The sequence below is a fragment of the Budorcas taxicolor genome, chromosome 2 (genome assembly GCF_023091745.1).
Source record: "Budorcas taxicolor isolate Tak-1 chromosome 2, Takin1.1, whole genome shotgun sequence".
In the NCBI taxonomy this organism is placed as follows: domain Eukaryota; kingdom Metazoa; phylum Chordata; class Mammalia; order Artiodactyla; family Bovidae; genus Budorcas; species Budorcas taxicolor.
Window position 1 is genome coordinate 25,495,545 of NC_068911.1, and position 19,582 is coordinate 25,515,126.

General features: G+C 41.3%; 1 protein-coding gene across 1 annotated transcript in view; it reads right to left on the minus strand.

The window, feature by feature from the left end:
• IQCK (IQ motif containing K) overlaps positions 1–19,582 on the minus strand; it is a 151,856-nt gene that overhangs the window by 25,063 nt on the left and 107,211 nt on the right. Inside the window, exon 8 of the mRNA XM_052656234.1 lies at positions 9,826–9,937. Coding sequence (XP_052512194.1) covers positions 9,826–9,937 — 112 coding nt within the window. The remainder of the gene's footprint in view (positions 1–9,825; positions 9,938–19,582) is intronic.

Consider the following 19,582-nt stretch of genomic DNA (forward strand, 5'->3'; position numbering starts at 1 on the left):
TGGCACAGATTTATCATTTTTACGGAACCACAAAAAATCATGAGAGGTCTCTGTATATGTGTCATGAAAAGATGTCAATGATATGTTGTCAACTAAAGAAAAAAGCAAGTTACAAGATACTGTATATAACATAGCTCATGTTTATAAATATAAATATGTGTATATATATTTACATATTAATAGGTGAAGAAACTCTATGAGCTGACACACTCAACAGTGGTTGTCTCTGGAAAATAAGTCACTGAAAATTTGCCTTTTTCTGTTATATGATAGATCATGTTTGTCAGTCACAAAAGGTTACACCTAATGCCAGAACCCACCTCCTGAGCCTCAGGCCAGAGTGTTCTCTGCACCTGGGCCGCTCTTCTGTGGTCAAGGCCTTCTCTGTTCATCTGTAGACGGGAAGGGCGTATGGAAGGAGGGAAACAAAGCATCCTCATCCTCATCTTCTCACCCCTGGCTTCCTGCTCTAATGGAAATGTTTCCTAGAAACATAGTTATAGATCCTTCAGACTGAGGACTTGGCCTTCCCTACCCTCAGATCTCCCCTATTCCAGCGGCCTGCCATCACTTCAGCTAGTGTCAAGTGGAAGGTACAGCCACATGCTGCCCACTGTCCAGCCTGGGGGTCCTGATACCCTGCTGGGAAGATCTGCAGGGGGCCAATCAGCCCTACTGGACACACAGCTTAAGGTATTAATAACTGGACACCATGGCAAGAGATGACCAGAGATTCCCTGGCATCAGGTCAATCTGGGTTCAAATCCCTGGTCTCTAGCCTTCCTGGCTGTGTGACCTGGGTGAGTCATGTAACCTCCAGCCCTGGTTTCCTCGCCTGTGCAATGGAGATCATATCCTTCCTCTGGGAGAGAAGTATGAGGGCTACATGGGAACACGGGTGCTTAGTTCAGGCCCTGGCAACAGTTATGAACTCATAACTGTTCCTGAGCTCCAGACAGCCTTCTCTGCTCTAAGAACCAAGTTCCAGGCTGTGACCAAGACAAGGTGCTCATTTTAAGAAATCCTAAAACCCCAATCCTAATAGCTAAGATTTGTCATTACAATCTAAACTTAAATACTAGAAAAGAAATTTATCTGGTTTCTACCCTACCCGGCACTCAGACTTTTATCTTTTTCCTCCAGAAGCCATGCCCTACTAAGAAACTGATTATATTTAGGGAAAGGATAATGTTCACCTCATTATAATGTATTCTTTATGAAAGAAAAATTAGCTCCAGAAATAAGCGTGCTTCCAAGAAACTTTTTAAATTTGAGGACAACGAACAATGTAATGATCCTATTTCATTCATTGCTGTGGCTTCTAGGAAGCTCGGATATTTCTATTTATTGTAGGAACATTTTTGAGGTTATTATTCACATTGCATAATGTATAGGGAAGGACCCAGTATTTCTTGAACCACTGGCTCACTTTTTTTTTCCTGTGGATACTGTGAATTATGTAACAGACCTTATTTCCCTCTTTACTTTGTCCCTAAGAAATCTCTAGCAAATACAGACCTTGGAGTAAGTATTTTGCTTATTATATTTAATGGCTTTATTTTTTCTCTACTTTTAATTTTTCCTTAATCCAATCACACATTTACCTAAAAATGTTAGATTATGTGTTTCTGTAAGTGACTATAAACTACTCTTGGACTGACATAGGGAATAAAAAGGTGAGCAAATCAAAGTAAAGAATCTGTTTCCTTTGACAGGTCAGCTTCCCCCACCCTTTCTTTTAAAATATCAAGAAGTGATATTTAAAATAGCAAAAATTCCAAAAAGAAAGTTATAGGTAAATGACTATTTTTTTAAACTGGGATATGGTCACTTTCCAGTGTTGCTAGTTTCTGCTCTACAGCAAAGTGAATCAGCTATATGTATACATATATCCTCTTTTTTGGATTCCCTTTCCATCTGGGTCACCACAGAGCACTGGGGAGAGCTTCCTGTGCAACACAGCAGGTTCTAATTAGTTCTCTGTTTTATACATAGTAGTGTGTACACATCGATCCCAATCTCCCAATTCATCCCACTCTTAAAGATTAAAATACTGTCAGTCTTACAATGATTGAAATAAAACCACATAAAATCACAAAAAAATTATCAAGAAGTGATAAAAGTCATTCAAAGAATATTTACATAAATATGCAGAATACACACACACATATGAAAATTGTTATCAGATGCTGTATATATATGTAATCTGATGCTGTATACATTAAAAAATGGAATCTGATGTTATGGAACAGTTTCTATGGTTTCTTTCTCCTTACTCATACCAGATTTCCAAATAAAATATGAATATTCAGTTACAAAGCACATTTGAAAACAATTATCAATTATATGAAGCTAAAAATATGCTATTAATCAAGAAGAGCTTTTTGACCACATCTCAAAAATGACTTTGGCATCTTCTTTTGGATTATATTGGCTATAATTCTTATCATAAATGCTTTAAAAATAATTCCTGCAACTGTCCTGATGGATAGAGACTTAAGGATAACCTCACACCGCTTCTGTCCTAGAAGAAAATCCTCCAGGACGGCCTCTGACTCAGTGTAACATAAGACAGGCTATAAATGACCACGGTTCTACCCGGACAGCTGACGCTCCTCTCCTTCAGACCTCCTGTCTGCACCAAGGTTGCTCCAAGGAATGAACTTGGCAAAACTCATTCATACTATAAATACCAGAGCACAATACGGATAAAATGGCATCCACTAAAAAAAAAAAAATCTTATGCCTGTATGATGGATTTGTACAGAGATGAGTCTGTAGCGCCTTTTTTTTTTTTCACATGAAGGTGAAACCCATTTTCATTTGCAATCACTCCACTTTTTTTCTTTACCACAAATCTAAAGAACTACATGTGTTTAACATTCATTTTTAAATTGCTTCATCAGAGCTCTTTGGAGGTCTAATTGCAATGCCACCTTGGCTGGAGGGAGTTGATTTTTGAAATCTCCACACTACCCAGATTCATAAGGTTTTCAATAGGAATAACTCTGTTGTACATGAACTTAACAAAGTACATCATCTCCGTGACACTTGAAGGAGACAAAAAGTTTTACTTCACTTAATGGGAAGCAGGTTGTACCCTGGTCCTGGCAATTCAGCCCCTACGCAAGCGCTTCAGTCAAACAGCAAGAAACCATAGGGTGTAAGAAATCAGACAAGCCGTGTATCATATTCAGGAGGATTTCTGAGAGCTTTGGGTCTGATGGTAGAATCCAAGAGAGTGTCTTGTCTCTCTGCATCGCTCCTTTGGGATGTGTCAGAACACAGGACAAAGAAAGGGCATGCCCGAGTCCCAGCCCTAGGGCCTCCCCGGCTGTGTGACCTTGGCAAGCCCTCAGCCTTCCAAGCCCTCTACTTATTCATCTATAAAATGAAAACCAGAGCTCGATCCACCAAATATGTACAGACTGTCTGCTCTGTGCCAGGCTCTGTGCTAAATGATGAATAAGACACTCAGTCCCTGCACAGAACCCCTTCGAGCTCAGAGTCTAGTAGAGGAAATCAATGCAAAAGTGCTTGAAGCACAGACATATTTTAAAATGACAGTAGCCAACATGTATGGGAACTATGTGCCAGGACTTATTCCAAAGATCATCTCTTGCAATCCTTTAACAACTGTATGAGACAGGACTATTAATAGTTCCAATCTTGCACATGGGAATACTGAGATTGAATGAAGTTAACTAGATCAGGGTCACACAGATAAAAGCAAAAAGAGTCCAAGGGCAAGTCTTGCCAACTCCAAAACTCCACTGTGCTGTACTGACTTTCTTCTGAACTGACCACAGATCTGGGGACCGTGTTTAGAACAGTTTTCTTTCCCAAGGGCCATTTCTACAGTTTCACTGCAAATGAGAAATTTACCCACAAGTTCACAATGGGGGCGTTTACGGAAAACCTCATCTTGTTTGGAAAGCACTGCTCCTTTTGGAACTCTCAGAAGGTGGAAAGGCAGCAAGGGACGTGGGCAGCAGGTGGCCGAGATGGGACCAGTCATTCTGCCCTCTGCTGCTGGCTGAATCACTGCATTAAGTCCAGCCTGCACTCGCTGCCACATAGCAAGCCAAACTAATCAGTGAGCCAGTGGCAAATCAACTAAAAAAAGAAAAAAAAAAAAAGGAAAAACAAAAATAAATAGGCACACTGCTGCATGTTCCTTGAGCTTTAATCTGATTACAGTTCTGATTGTCTTCTAGTTTTGAAATGAAAGGAATCAGTAGTTGTACAGAGATGAGCCTGTCAAACAGTTACAGCTCAAGCTACTTCTTAAAAAGGGACACTAAGAACACCAATGTGATGAGCCCCTGCTTTGCACCAGGCTCTGTATGTGGACTCATACAAGGCTCAGAACTCCACTCATCTGTCCATTCATTCTTAATCATAATAATCATCCAAAGAACTTCAGATCCACCATTGTTTATACTTGATCATTTTCTCTGTGTATGTATATGTGTGCATGTGTGTTATTACTTTTTTCTGGATCATTGGAGTTTAAGTTGCATAAAACCTTCAGCATGCATCTTAAGAATAGGTTTCTGGGACTTTCCTTGTGGTCCAGTGGTTCAGTTCAGTCGCTCAGTCATGTCCGACTCTTTGCGACCCCATGGACTACAGCATGCCAGGCTTCCCTGTCCTTCATCAACTCCCAGAGCTTGCTCAAATTTATGTCCATTGAGTCAGTGATGCCATCCAATCATCTCATCATCTGTTGTCCCCTTCTCCTCCCGCCTTCAATCTTTCCCAGCATCAGGGTCTTTCCCAATGAGTCAGTTCTTCCCATCAGGTGGCCAAAATGTTGGAGTTTCAGCTTCAGCATCAGTCCTTCCAATGAATATTCAGGACTGATTTCCTTTAGGATGAACTGGTTGGATCTCCTTGCAGTCCAAGGGACTCTTAAGAGTCTTCTCCAACACCACAGTTCAAAAGCGTCAATTCTTCGGTGCTCAGCTTTCTTTATAGTCCAACTCTTATAACCATACATAACTACTGGAAAAACCATAGCTTTGACTAGATGGACCTTTGTTGGCAAAGTAATGTCTCCACTTTTTAATATGCTGTCTAGGCTGATCACAGCTTTTCTTTCAAGGAGCAAGCGTCATTTAATCTCATGGCTGCAGTCACCATCTGCAGTGATTTTGGAGCCCCCCAAAATAAAGTCTCTCACTGTTTCCATTGTTTCCCCATCTACTTGCCATGAAATAGCATGTCAAATAGATGGTCCAGTGGTTAAGTGGTTAAGACATGGTCCCATGGTTAAGACTTCATTTTCCAATGCAGGGGGTGTGGGTTTGATCCCTCGTTGAGGAGCTAAGATCCCACATCCCTCCAATAAAATCAAAACATAAAACAGAAGCAATACTGTAACAAATTCAATAAAGACTTTTTAAAAAATGATCCACATTAAAAAAAAAAAAAACCCAAAGACTTTTCTGATATTGGCCAAGAACATTAATCAACGTGAGGAAACTTAATGATACTATGTACCATTATCTAACATAAAGCCCATACTCAAAGTTTACTGTTTCAGTCATGTCTTTTATAGAATTTTCCCCCATCCAAGATCCAATCTAAGATCATGCACAGCATTCAGCTGTCACACCGCTTTGGTCTCCTTTAATCTCTGTTTTTCTTAACATTGGCATTTTTGAAGAGTCCAAATCAGTTATTTTGGAGCATGTCCTCAGTTTGGGTTGATCTGATGTTCCCTCGCAATTAGATAGATTCCAGTGATGCATTTTTGACAGGAGTTGTGTCTTAAGAATGTGTGATGTATGTCTTCCTCAGTACATCACATCAAGAGGCACATGATGTCAGTTTGTCCCAGTATTGGTAACATTAATCTTCAGCACTTGGTTAAGGTGGGTCTGCCGGCTTTCTCTAGTGCAAAGTTATTATTTTCTTAGATATTTTTAAAAACTTTTTATTTTGAATTGCGGCATAGCCGATTAACAATGTTGTGATACTTTCAGGTGAACAGCAAAGGGACTCAGCCATATACATGTACATGTATCCATTCTCCCCCAAACTCCCCTCCTATCTAGGCTGCCACATAACGTTGAGCAGAGTAGCATGTGCTATACAGGAGGTCTTTGTTGGTTATCCATTTTAAATGTAGCAGTGTGTACACGTTGATCCTAAACTCCCTATCCCTTCCCCCCATCCTTCCACTTGGCAACCAAAAGTTTGTTCTTGAAGTCTGTGAGTCTCTTACTGTTTCATAAGTTTATTTGTATCATTTGCTTTCAGATTCTACCTACAAGGGATGTCATACGATATTTCTCTTTCTCTGACTTACTTCACTGAGTATGACAATCTTTAGGTCCATCCACGTTGCTGCAAATGCATTATTTCATTCTTTTTAATGGCTGAGTAATATTCCATTGTATATAGTTACCACATCTTCTTTATCCATTCCTCTGCCAATGGACATTTAGGCGGCTTCCACGTCTCGACTATTGTAAACAGTGCTGCAGTGAACACTGGGGTGCATGTATCCGTTCAGATCATGTTTTTCTCCAGATATATGCCCAGGAGTGGGATTGCAGGGACACGTGGCAGCTCTATTTAGTGTTTTAAGGAACATCCATACTGCTCTTCATAAAGGTTGTACCAGTCTACATTCCCACCAGTAGTGTAGGAGGATCCCTTCTCTTATGGAGAGATAGTTTAAGACTATGAATATTGTGTCCTTCAATAAACTTTCACCCAGTGGTTTAGCATCTACTGATGATTCTTGCTTTAATCGATTTATTAATATGGTTACAAAATGGTGACTTTTAAATTCCATTATACCTTCTAAATGTGTTAGTTGTCATTCTAATGTGGGAGAAAAGCCTCCTCTTCTCCCACATTTATTTATTTGGTTATTTTTGTATATTATGGACATCTGGATATTTCTTTTAGTCAATGAGTTCATTACTGTCAGTTAATTTTGATGCTTAAATTAGAAACTCAAGAGACTAGAAAATACCAGAGGGTATTACATATAATACATATGTAATAGGTATGTATGTGAAAGTCACTCAGTCATGTCGAACTCTTGGGGTTCCCATGGACTATTCAGTCCATGGAATTCTCCAGGCCAGAATACTAGAATGGATAGCCATTCCCTTCTCCAGGGGATCTTTTCAACCTAGGGATCGAACCAGGTCTCCCACATTGCAGGCAGATTCTTTACCAGCTGAGCCACCTGGGAAGCCCAAGAATACTGGAGTGAGTAGTCTATCCATCTCCAGGGGAATCTTCCCAACCAAGAACCGAACAGGGGTCTCCTGCATTGCAGGCGGATTCTTTACCAGCTGAGCTACCAGGGAAGCCCATCTAATAAGGTCATTTTTCATAAAACTTTTGTTTTAGCTATGTATATATGAAACCATCAGTATATTCATATGTCGTAGATTGTGACATAAAACTATTTCTTCCTGGTTCACAATCCCAAAATGTTGAGACTTGCTGGCCTAGAGGAAAATGCTATATTTTTCTATCCTCCCTTAGACAGGAGTGGGTGCTTTCCCCATCCAAGCCCAAGGCAGGGGAGGGAAGATCCAAGAGAACAACTCAGAAAGATTAGGGGCCCCTCATTATCTGATTGGTCATCTCCTTTAAGGGTAGATTTCCACACACTTCAATCAACTGTGCCTGTGAGAGCAAGTTTAGTGTGAACCGGGGAGACACACGAGGTGGAGGAAAGGGGGCAGTGGAGGAGGAGTCTGCGTGTCCACTCGTGGTTTCCTCTGTGTCAAGTGAACACTGTTCCATTGGGTTCAAGAGGGCTGGCCGCTGGCTAAGGAGACCTCAGGAGCAAAAGGCTGGGAGAGCGCTGGCAGAAGTGGGGTCTGAGTGGAAGGAGAAGAGGGAGCGGCAGAACCAGATCCCCCAAGGGTTCTGCCCTGTGAGCTTTGAGGAAGTGCTCATGTGAAACGTAGGAGTCAGAGAACCAGCATGGGGATGCCCGCCCACAGGACACGGATGGCCACACGGTCTCAGCCAGAGAAGCAACAGCAGCCAAGAGAGGACCACACAGGAAGTGAGGGGACGATGCCCCGGATCTCCCTCCCTCCCGCTCCCAACCCCACTGAGTGAGAGCCTTAAATCGGAGCTGAGACTGAGATTTTTAAGTAGGCAGGACTTCATGAAATCAGAACATACTTCAAAGACATGCCATGAAGGAACTGGAGAGATTTGAGAGAACAGAATTGAAGACAGTCTCTGGGCAAAAAAGGAAAACTTTTTTCTAGATTTCGCCATGTTGAGATTGCTCCACATTGTTCCTGGTCCCCTTAGGTAAGGCAAGTGGGGGCGGCCCCTCTGAGGCATTAATGCCTCTAGGCCAAAGGGTGAGAAGGAATGGCCACAGAGCGGCCTGGAGAGGATGATTTGGCAGGAAAGGGATTGAAAGTGCAGTCCCCGAGGTGAGGAAGGTGTTGGCATACAGCAGAACAAGAGAGACTGGAGGGACTGCAGTCTGGTGAAAAGCGACAAGGAACGGGGAGGATGGGGGGTCAGAGCATGGATAGTGAGAGGATAGTGGTCTGTCGAGGGAGGTATGATCATTTTTTCTCGTTGGTTTTCATAATTTAAAAAATTCCAAAAGTGCAAGATTTTCCCTAGTCCTGATTCCTAAAGGAAACTAACACTAATGCATTCTCCAGGCTTTATAGACATCTCTCTATTTCCAAGCATGTATTTTAGTCAGTGAGTGTTAGTCAGTCAGTCACTCGTGTTTGACTCTGCGACCCCATGGACTGTAGCCCACCAGGCTCGTCTGTCCATAGGATTCTCCAGGCAAAATACTGGAGTGGATAGCCATTCCCTTCTCCAGGGGATCTTCCCACCCCAGGGATGGAACCCTGATCTCCTGCTTTGCAAGGGGATTCTTAATGAATCTTAATTTTCTTAATGAAAATGTATTGTCCTGCAGTTATTTTCCACTTGACAATCCATCATGAGTCTCATTCCATGTTGTTGGTTAAATAAATGATGCTAAATCAATACCACACAGCTATTAAACATCACAATACCACTCTCTAGTGCTGACCTGAATGGCGTTCTGAGTATGTTCAGTGACAGTGTCGATGACATAATAGAATGAACAGATATATGGGTAGTAGAATGTAAAAACCCATATTTAATAATATACAAATGGATATTTATTTGCATCATTTTGTACTGGAAAAAGTATAGCAGGATGTGCACCAAAATTTTAACAGTGGTGACATTTCTGACTTTTCTCCTTTTTTGGTTATTTTTTTCTAATTTTTCTACCACGAATATGTAGTAACAAAGTTTAAAAATAAAAATTTTAAAAAAGGGAAGCAAATAGGACAAAATTGTGACACGCACAAGACAGGTGAAGGGTGCTTGCTCTGTTATTCTTAGCGCTTCACTCTGTACACGTGTTTAATTTCTCAGAAAAGGGGCGAGGATGGCAGAAAACAGCACTTGAGTTCAGACACACAATCAACAGCTCAGAAGGATAACTACCCGTCACACTGATGGGCACTGTGTTTCCAAAATGATGGGTTATTCTTTTTGTTTGTATCTAAAAAAGACAGAGAGAGAGGGAGCTGCAAACGCGGGATGACACTGACGTGTACCTAAGTGAGGGGAACGGCTGGGACAGTTACATCGCGTCACCGCTGTCATTCGGGAGCCGACTCTTTAACATGCCGCCACCTTCTAACCCCAGTGGAATTCCGTGCAGAACAAGGACCCTAGGAAACCGCGCGGGGCTTCCTTCTTGAGCCTGGAGTAAGACTCAGGCTTTCCCTGAATGAACCAAGGGTTGTGAATCAAACAACTGACCTTTTTGTTCTTGTTTGGCCCAGAAGATTTTGACTCGCTGGCGAATATGCTTGTCCTCTCGCAGCTTCTTCTGCCACTGACGCAATTCTTGAATCTCAGGATCGCAGCGAACCTGGAAAATTCCCGCAAAGCTTTTAACTCCCTTTCTACATACTTCTAAACATTAACTTGCTAACCCTGCAAGGAAAATCCTTTATAAGTCACCTGGATTACTTTTGATTCCAAATGAATCATTGTTGTAAATGAATTAACTATACTCCTAAAGCTTATGTAATATTCAAGAGTAAATGAGGCTGTATGAAGGTTTGCTATACTAATGGTGGGCTGAGAACTTTCTAGATCTGTGCTGTTCAACAGAAATATAATGAAACTACATGTGTAATTATAAATTTCCTTGCAGTATCATCTTGTTTTTTAAAAATATTTATTTATTTATTGAAGGATAACTGACATACAATATGTTACTTCCAGGTGATTTGACATTTAAATACCTTATGAAATGATCACCATAAGTCTAGTAACCATCTGTCACATACAAAATTGTTACAGTATTATTTATGCATTCCTCAGGCTGTAAGTTACATCCTTATAACATTTATTTTATAACTGGAAGTTTTGTACCTCTCAATCACCTTCACCTATTTGCCCATCCCCCCACTCACCTCCCCTCTGGCAGCCACTAGTTGGTTCTCCCTATCTGTGAGTCTGTTTTCTTTGTTCATTTGTTTTTTTTAGATTCCACATATAAGTGAAATTTTACAGTATTTGTCTTTTTTTGACTTATTTCACTTAGCCCAATATCCTTTAGAACTATCCATGTTGTCATAAATGGCAAGATTTCATTCTTTTTATGACTCAGTAATACTCTGAAAGAAATGGGAATACCAGACCACCTGACCTGCCTCTTGAGAAATCTATATGCAGGTCAGGAAGCAATAGTTAGAACTGGACATGGAACATCAGACTGGTTCCAAATAGGAAAAGGAATACATCAAGGCTGTATATTGTCACCCTGCTTATTTAAATTAAATGCAGAGTACATCATGAGAAACACTGGGCGGGATGAAGCACAAGCTGGAATCAAGATTGCCAGGAGAAATATCAATAACCTCAGATATGCAGATGACACCACCCTTATGGCAGAAAGCGAAGAACCAAAGAGCTTCTTGATGAAAGAGGAGAGGAGGGAAAGTTGGCTTAAAGGTCAACATTTAGAAAACTAAGATCATGGCATCTGGTCCCATCACTTCATGGCAAATATGGGGAAACAGTGGCAGACTTTATTTTTCTGGGCTCCAAAATCACTGCAGATGGTGACTGCATCCATGAAATTTAAAGACACTTGCTCTTTGGAAGAAAAGTTGTGACCAACCTAGGCAGGCATATTAAAAAGCCAACAAAGGTCCATCTTTTCAAGGCTATGGTTTTTCCAGTAATCATGTTATGGATGTGAGAGTTGGACTATAAAGAAAGCTGAGCACCAAAAAACTGATGCTTTTGAACTGTGGTGTTGGAGAAGACTCTTGAGTCCCTTGGATAGCAAGGAGATCCAACCAGTCTATCCTAAAGGAAATCAGTCCTGAATATTCATTGGAAGGACTGGTGTTGAAGCTGAAACTCCAATACTTTGGCCACCTGATTTGAAGAACTGACTCATTGGAAAAGACCCTGATGCTGGGAAAGATTGAAGGCAGCAGGAGAAGGGGATGACAGACGATGAGATGTTTGGATGGCATCACTGATTCAATGGACATGAGTTTGTGCAAGCTCTGGGAGTTGGTGATGGACAGGGAGGCCTGGCTTGCTGCAGTCCATGGGGTCACAAAGAGCCAGACACGACTGAACAACTGAACCGAACTGAAATACATGTATGCTGCCGCTGCTAAGTCACTTCAGTCCTGTTCGACTCTGTGCGACCCCATAGACGGCAGCCCACCAAGCTCCCCCGTCCCTGGGATTCTCCAGGCAAGAACACTGGAGTGGGTTGCCATTTCCTTCTCCAATGCATGAAAGTGAAAAGTGAAAGTGAAGTTGCTCAGTTGTGTATGACTCTTCGCGACCCCATGGACTGCAGCCCACCAGGCTCCTCTGTCCATGGGATTTTCCAGGCAAGAGTACTGGAGTGGGGTGCCATTGCCTTCTCCAGAAATACATGTATATATATAACACATCTTTGTTCATTAATCCATCCATGGACACTTCAGTTGCTTCCATAATCTTAGCTTATTGTAAATAATGCTGCAGTGAACATAGTTCCACAACCAGGGATCAAACGCAGGCCCTTGGCAGTGAACACACAAGTCCTAACCATTGGAGCACCAGGAATTCCTGTATCTTTCTTAATTAGTATTTTTCTTTTCTTAGGGTAAATACCCAGAAGCAAAATTGCTGGATTACATGACAGTTCTATTCCAATCTCATTTCAAAAAGTGAAAATAAACTGGCAAGATTATTTTTAAGAATACATTTTATTGGACTTCCCTCGTGGTCCAGTGGCTAAAACTCTATGCTCCCAATGCAAGGGCCCTGGGTTTGATTCCTGGTCAGGGAACTAGATCCCACATGGCTCAACTAAATATCCTGCATGCTGCAATGAAGATCAAAGATCCTGAGTGCTGCAACTAACTAAGACCTGGTGCAGCCAAATAAATAAATATATTAAAAAAGAATACAGTTTATCTACCTTGAAAGATCCAAAATAATATCATTTCAACATATAATATAAAATATTTTTTATGAAATATTTTGCTGTTTTCTATTCTAAGTATTCAACCTCTGATATGTATTTTACTTATAGAACATTTAAATTTGGACATTTTTAAGTGCTCAATAGCTGCATGTAGCTGGTGGCTATTGTACAGGACAGCAGAGTTCTAGACAAATCATAGTTAATGTATTAACCACAGTTCTATTTGATTGAGTGCATACTGCATACTGGGCTTTGTACAAGACATTGGGAATAAAGAAACAACTAGTGGTAATTATTATAATTATTATTATTATTAAACCATTAATATAACTCATATTTATTGAACATTTGTGTCTCAGGCATTGATTAGGTTTTTATACATTTTAACAATCAAAAGCAGATTATCCCCATCTTACAGATAAGGAAACCAAGTTTAAGTGGCTTGCGTAGTCTCACAGCTAGGAAATGGATTCAAACATAGGCAGGCTGTTCCAGTTTCCCTTGAGAGACACAGGATTCACAGGAGCAAGATCAATAAGGTGTGGTAAGAGTAAGGATATCAGTGAGTACAAGGGACACAGAGGGGAAAGCGAACTCAGCCTGGAGAGGTCGGGAAACCCTTCATGGAGGAGATGGCCTCTGGGCCGAGCGTGGAAGGATGACCTGGAGTTGGCTGTGGAGAGGAGGCAAGTGGAGTGTCACGGTGCCCTGGGGAAATTAAAATGCATTAAGCAGTCACTTGCAATTCTCCCCTCTCCCCAGCCCCTGGCATTCACTAATCTGCTGTAGTCTCCATGTGTGGTGCTGTGCTTAGTTGCTCAGTCACGTCCAACTCTTTGTGACCCCATGGACTGCAGCCAGCCAGGCTCCTTTTCTGAGGGGATTCTCCAGGCAAGAATACTGGAGTGGGCTACCATTCCCTCCTCCAGGGGATCTTCCCAACCCAGGGGCTGAACCCAGGTCTCCCACATTGCAGGCAGATTCTTTACCAACTGAGCCACAAGGGAAGCCCAAGAATACCGGAATGGGTAGCCTATCCCTTCTCCAGAGGATCTTCCAAACCCAAGGATCAAACCGGGGTCTCCTGCATTGCAGGCAGATTCTTTACCAGCTGAGCTACAGGGGAAGCCCGTAGTCCCCACAGTCTCATCTTAATCTGTAGATTCACAGTGTCTATGGATTTCCTATTCTGGCTATTTTATATAAATAAACTCATTAGTAGATAGCATTTTGTGTCTGGATTCTTTCATTTGTTGTTGCTCAGCCACTAAATCCAACTCTTTGCAACACCATGAGCAGAAGCACGCCAAGCTCTCTGTCCTCCACCATCTCCTGGAGTTTGCTCAAATTCATGTCCTTTGAGTTGGTGATGCCATCTAACCATCTCATCCTCTGCTTGCCCCCTTCAAAGGCTCTAGCATGGTCAATGAAACAGAAGTAGATGTTTTTCTGGAATTCCCTTGCTTTCTCCATGACCCAGTGAATGCTGGCAATTTGATCTCTGGTTCCTCTGTCTCTTTGAAACCCAGCTTGTACACCTGGAAACTCTTGGTTCATGTACTGCTGAAGCATAGCTTGAAGGATTTTGAGCATTACCTTGCTCGCATGTGAAATGAGCACAACTGTGTGGTAGTTTGAGCATTCTTTGGCATTGCTTGTCTTTGGGATTGGAATGAAAACTGACCTTTTCCAGTCCTGGGGCTACTGCTGAATTTTCCAAATTTGCTGGCATATTAAGCGTAACACTTTAACAGCATCATCTTTTAGGATTTGAAATAGCTCAGCTGAAATTGCATCACCTCCAATAGCTTTGTTCATACTGATGCTTCCTAAGGCCCACTTGACTTCACATTCCAGGATGTCTGGCTCTGGGTAAGTGACCACTGACCACGCCATTGTAGTTATCTGGGTCATAAAGACCATTTTTGTATAGTTCTTCTGCATATTCTTGCCACCTCTTCTTAATCTCTTCTGCTTCTGTTAGGTCCTTATCTTTTCTGTCCTTTATTGTTCCCATCCATGCATGAAATGTTCCATTGATATCTCCAATTATCTTGAAGATATCTCTAGTCTTTCCCATCCTATTGTTTTCTTTTACTTTTTTGCATTGTTCATTTAAGAAGGCCTTCTTCTCCCTCCTCGCTGTTCTCTGGAATTCTGCATTCAATTGGGTACATCTTTCCCTTTCTCCCTTGCCTTTCACTTCTCTTCTTTCCTCAGCTATTTGTAAAGCCTCCTCAGACAACCACTTTGCCTTCTTGCATTTCTTTTTCTTTGGGATGGTTTTGGTCACTACCTCCTGCACAATGTTATGAACCTTTCATTGTTCTTCAGGCTGTCTACCAGCTTTAATTCCTTGAATGTATTTATCTTCACTGTATAATTATAAAAGATGTGATTTAAGGCCATACCTGAATGGCCTAGTGCTTTCCCTACTTTCTTCAGTTTAAACCTGAATTTTGCAATAAGGAGGTTATGATCTGAGCCACAGTCTGCTCCAGATCTTGTGTTTATTGACTGTACAGAGCTTCTCTATCTTTGGCTGCAAAGAACATAATCAATCTGATTTTGGTGTAGACCAATCTGGTGATGTACATGTGTAGACTCATCTCCTGTGCTGTTGGAAGAGGGTGTTTGTTATGACCAGTGTGTTCTTTTGACAAAATTTTGTTAGCCTTTGACCTACTTCATTTTTTACTCCAAGACAAAACTTGCCTGTTATTCCTGGTATCTTTTCATTTCCTACTTTTGCATTCCAATCCCCTAAAATGAAAAGGACACTTCTTTTTTTGTTGTTAGTTCTAGAAGGTCTTGTCAGTCTTCATAGAACCATTCAACTTAATTTTCTTTGGCATCAGTGGTTGGGGCATAGACTTGGATTACTGTGATGTCAAATGGTTTGCCTTGGAAATGAACCAAGATCATTCTGTTGTTTTTGAGAGTGTACCAAAATACTGTATTTTGGACTCTTTGATTGACTTTGAGGGCTACTGCAATTTCTTCTAAGGGATTCTTGCCCACAGTAGTAGATATAATGGTTATATGAATTAAATTCATCCATTTTAACTCACTGATTCCTAAGATATCAATGTTCAGTCTCACCATCTCCTGCTTGACCATGTCCAATTTACCTTGATTCATGAACCTAACATTCCATGTTCCTATACAATATTGTTCTTTACAGCATCAGATTTACTTTTGCCAGCAGACACATACACAGCTGGGCATAATTTTCACTTTGGCCCAGCCATTTATTCCTTTCTGGAGCTATTAGTAATTGCTCTCCACTCTTCCCCAGTAGCATATTGCACACCTTCCAACCTGGGGAGGCTCCTTTTCCAGTGTTATATCTTTTTTGCCTTTTCATACTGCCCATGGGGTTCTCCAGGCAAGAATTGGAGTGGGTTGCCATTTCCTCCTCCAGGGGACCACATTTTGTCAGAACTCTTTACTATGACCCATCTGTCTTGTGTGGCCCTGCCCAGCTTGGCTCATAGCTTATTTGAGTTACATAAGCCCCTTTGCTTATGATCCCAAGGCTGTGATCCATGAAGGGGATTCTTTCACTTAGTATTTAATATTTTCAAGGTTCATCCACTTTGTAACATATTCAGTACTTCTTTCCTGAATAATATTCCATGGCATAGTCATGCCACATTTTGTTTATCCATTCATTAGCTGATGAACATTTGAGTTGTGTCTGCCTTTTGGCTATTCTTAATAGAGCTGCTACAAACATATGTTTATGAGTTTTTGCTTGAGCATCTATTTTCAATTTTTTTTTAGCATATACCTAGGAGTGGAATTGCTGGGTTGTATGGTAAGTTTATGATTAACTTATTTCCTCCTCCTCCTAAGTTACGTCAGTCATGTCCGACTCTGTGCAACCCCATAGATGACAGCCCAACAGGCTCCCATCCCTGGGATTTCCCAGGCAAGCATACTGGAGTGGGTTGCCATTTCCTTCTCCAGTGCAGGAAAGTGAAAAGTGAAAGTGAAGTTGCTCAGTCGAAGTCATCAATTGTTTTTCACAGTAAGCTACATCATTTTCTATTCTCATCAGCAATGTATGAGGGTTCTAATTTCTTCACATCCTTGCCAATACTTATTTTCCATTTAAAAAATTTTTATTATCATACCCATCCTGCTACTGCTAAGTCGCTTCAGTCGTGTCCGACTCTGTGCAACCCCATAGACGGCAGCCCACCAGGCTCCCCTGTCCCTGGGATTCTCCAGGCAAGAACACTGGAGTGGGTTGCCATTTCCTTCTCCAATGCATGAAAGTGAAAAGTGAAAGTGAAGTTGCTCAGTCGTGTCCAACTTAGCGACCCCATGGACTGCAGTCCACCAGGCTCCTCCGTCCATGGGATTTTCCAGGCAAGAGTACTGGAGTGGGGTGCCATTGCCTTCTCCATACCCATCCTAGTGGACGTAAAATGGTATCTCACTTTGGTTTTGATTTGCTTTTCCTAATGGCTATGACATTGAGCATCTTTTCGTGTGTTTGTTGGCCACTGGTATATCTTCTTCAGAGAAATATCTACTGAAGTTCTTTGCTCTTTTATAAAATGGAGTTGTCTTTTTATTGTCGAATTATATTTTTTATATATTCTGGATATTAGACTCTTACTTGATACATGCTTGTTAATATTTCCTCCCATTCTGTAAAATGTCTTTTCACTCTCTTGATAGTGTCCTTTGATGCACAAAGTTTTAATTTTGATAAAGTCCAATTTAATATTTTTCTTTTGTTGCTAGTGCTTTGGGTGTCACATCTAAGGAATCACTATTGAATTCAAGGCCTTAAAGATTTACTTCTATGTTTTCTTACAAGAGTTGTATAGCTTTAGGCCTTGTATTTAGCTCTATGATCCTTTCAGTGTTAATTTATTACACAGTATAATATTAGGAAGTGAAAGAAAGTGAAGTCACTCAGTTGTGTTCGACTCTTTGCGACTCCATGGACTGTAGCCTTCCAGGATCCTCCATCCACAGGATTTTCCAGGCAAGAATACTGGAGTGGGTTGCCATTTCCTTCTCCAGGGGATCTTCCCGACCCAGGGATCAAAGTGAGAGTCAATTCCTAGGCGGATTGATAAGAAGTCCAGGGATCCCCAAGGAGAGAGGGGTCTGGAATTCTCAAGGTGGAAAAAAGGACAAACGTTTTTTGTCCCTGCACATTCCTTAGGATTATATAACAATAATGTATCCTGCTTGAGGACAGTCTCTGGAAAAAAACTTCTGGCTAATCCTGTTATCTTAAGGTGTAAATTATGGGAGTAGGTCTAGTGAGGTCTTTACAACCTCCAGACATTCTTTTGATTCACTGTAATAACTAATTAGAGAGTATATAACTCCATGGCTAACGCTAGTAAAGGGGTACCTTTTCTACCCCTGATGCCTATGTCAGAAGCTTTTTCTATCTCCTTTATACTTTAATAAAACTTTATTACACAAAAGGTCTGAGTGATCAAGCCTCGTCTCTGGCCCCAGATTGAATTCTTCTCCTCTGGAGACCAAGAATCCCAGCATCTTTGCGTGGTTCAGCAACAACCTTTCATCTTGGGGGCTCACCTGGGATTCTTCAGGACAAAGTAAGGATGCTTAGAGTGCTAGTTCTAAGTTACACAAAAGCTCTGAGCAACCAAGCCTCATCTCTGGCCCCGGATTGAATTCTTCTCCTCTGGAGGCCAAGTATCCCAGCGTCTTTTTGTGTGTCAGCAACAACCTTTCAAAAGCTGGGTCTCTTGCATTGCAGGTGGATTCTTTAGTGTCTAAGCCACCAGGGAAGCCCATAAAATTACAGTCCAACTTAATTCTTCTACATGTAGACATATAGTTTTCCCAGCATCATTTGTTAAAGAGATAGTTACTTCCGCCATTGAATAGTCTTGGTATCCTTGTTAGAAATCATCTGACCACAGTTGTATGGGTTCATTTCTGACCTCTCAATTCTATTCCCCTAATGCCTTTTTCTTTAAGTTAAAATTTATTCACCTCCTAAATAAGGTACAGGGATTGTGAATAAAGCTTAGTATACACTTATTAAATCTTGACATATTTAATGCTGCCTACACTTTAGCATATGAATTTCTTCCCAAAATGCTCATCACAGCTGGATTGAAGGATGATTTTTCAAATGTAGCCGTGTGGTTTAGTTGAGTGCTATACATTATAAGTCTCCTAGATATCCAAAGAGATTTGCATGCCTCTTGCAAATTGGGGGATTATGTTCTATGACATAAATATAGGGTCATTTTTATTCTCTGAAATGTGCATAACTTTATAATTTATAGGTAGATACATATACAGTACTTTGCATGTATATATAATTTTTAAAATATATATTTATAGACAAATTGTATTTTTTTAAGCAAGAGTAGTTTTCATTTATAAGTTCAACTGGAAACAGTCAGTCTTCTTTATTTTGGAAAAATAAAAGTTGAAGAAGTTGAAACAAAAGAACAAGCAGCAAAATCTATTCAGATCCAGATCCACCACTAAAATATGGAAGCACAGTTGACCCATGACCAACATGGGTTTGAACTGCGTGTATCCACTTACATGGTTCAGTACTACACAATCCACAGTAGGCTGAATTCATAGATGTGGAGCTTCAGATACCAAGCAGCATCTGTGGGACTTGAGTTTCCTCCCATTCTGGTATCTATGCAGGTTCTGGAGCCAATCCCCTGTACATACTGAGGGATGACTGTTCAGTTCAGTTCAGTCGCTCAGTCGTGTCCGACTCTCTGCAATCCCATGAATCGCAGCATGCCAGGCCTCCCTGTCCATCACCATCTCCCGGAGTTCACTCAGACTCACGTCCATCGAGTCCGTGATGCCATCCAGCCATCTCATCCTTGGTCGCCCCCTTCTCCTCCTGCCCCAAATCCCTCCCAGCATCAGAGTCTTTTTCAGTGAGTCAACTCTTCTCATGAGGTGGCCAAAGTACTGGAGCTTCAGCTTTAGCATCATTCCTTCCAAAGAATTCCCAGGGCTGATCTCCTTCAGAATGGACTGGTTGGATCTCCTTGCAGTCCAAGGGACTCTCAAGAGTCTTCTCCA